General features: G+C 34.8%; 1 protein-coding gene across 1 annotated transcript in view; it reads left to right on the top strand.

The window, feature by feature from the left end:
* The window catches only part of LOC117174296 (tetratricopeptide repeat protein 17-like), a 24467-nt gene extending 23830 nt beyond the window's left edge, over window positions 1–637 (top strand). Inside the window, exon 5 of the mRNA XM_033363267.1 lies at window positions 297–637. Coding sequence (XP_033219158.1) covers window positions 297–455 — 159 coding nt within the window. The 3' untranslated portion in view covers window positions 456–637. The remainder of the gene's footprint in view (window positions 1–296) is intronic.
* The last annotated feature ends 473 nt before the right edge of the window (window positions 638–1110 follow it).

Below are 1110 nucleotides of genomic sequence, written 5' to 3'. Positions count from 1 at the left end.
TTCTGAGGTCGGATTCGGATTCAGCGCAACAAAAACCTTCGGGTATACTAGGTCTGGTCTCTGGTTCCGGACCTTTGTCAAATTTTGTCGGCCTGTGTTATTATCAATAAAGATAGAAAATACAATTTTTGAAATCCTAATTCAAAATGCTTATAAATTCTCATTAAGCTATTAAAGCACATAAAGGTCAAGCATATTTTCATGCTCCTGAGAATTTCTCCGAGCACATAAACTCTTTAGAACACTAATTAATGAAGCCATTAATGAAATTTGTACAAAAACATGCAATTTTCTAGGTTCTTGGTGTCCTGTTAGTTGTATTGAGTAGCGTTGAGTGCGAAGAAGATTCGTCGTTAGCCGTGGAACAACCTCAACGTCCATCACAGCGACATTTTAATCGCGCTATGGCTATGCGTAGTTTGCGCCTTAACGTGACGCGTAATAAACGATGTTAATTAGTTTTGGAAGTATTTGAAACATGTGATTGTGATAGAACTGTGCTTTTTCAGTTAATTCTCTATTGTCTATTCTTATTGTTATTATTATTTCTAATCTGATTTACAAAAAGATTTTCAAAAAATATACTAACTATGCAATTTATTATGACAGACAGGAAAATAAAGAATCCAATGAAAAATAACAATGCATATTGTGATTGAACATGCGATAGGCCTTTTTTTACAGGCGACAACCTACTTAAGTACGCCAACATATGTGAGTCTACGTTTACATGAAAAAAATTAGTCTTTTTTTTTTATAATTCTCATTTTCGAAGTTGGATTACTCTATTCACTTAACGAGATCTTCTCAACGTTGTATTGGAATGCACACAAATTACTTAATTTAAGGGAAGTCATAGTTTACAATTCACCAACAGCTATTTGTGATACAAGGGCGCAAAATGGCGAGACAGCAATTACTTGCGCGCACTTGCATCACACGATATTTATTTTTAATTTTTTTTTGCAACAAACGTCCGAAAAAGTTGCTGATGTGCAAAATTCCTTATCTCTCAAGTGCGCATGCGCCAATATTATTCTCGTACCGTCAACTACAATGAGGTGATTTGCACATGTTTTAGAGTTTCGAACATTTCGAATGGATGTTGCA

Source organism: Belonocnema kinseyi, chromosome 6 (genome assembly GCF_010883055.1).
Source record: "Belonocnema kinseyi isolate 2016_QV_RU_SX_M_011 chromosome 6, B_treatae_v1, whole genome shotgun sequence".
Lineage (NCBI taxonomy): Eukaryota > Metazoa > Arthropoda > Insecta > Hymenoptera > Cynipidae > Belonocnema > Belonocnema kinseyi.
The sequence above is the reverse complement of the archived record's forward strand: the minus strand, read 5'-3'. Positions and strand labels throughout refer to the sequence as shown.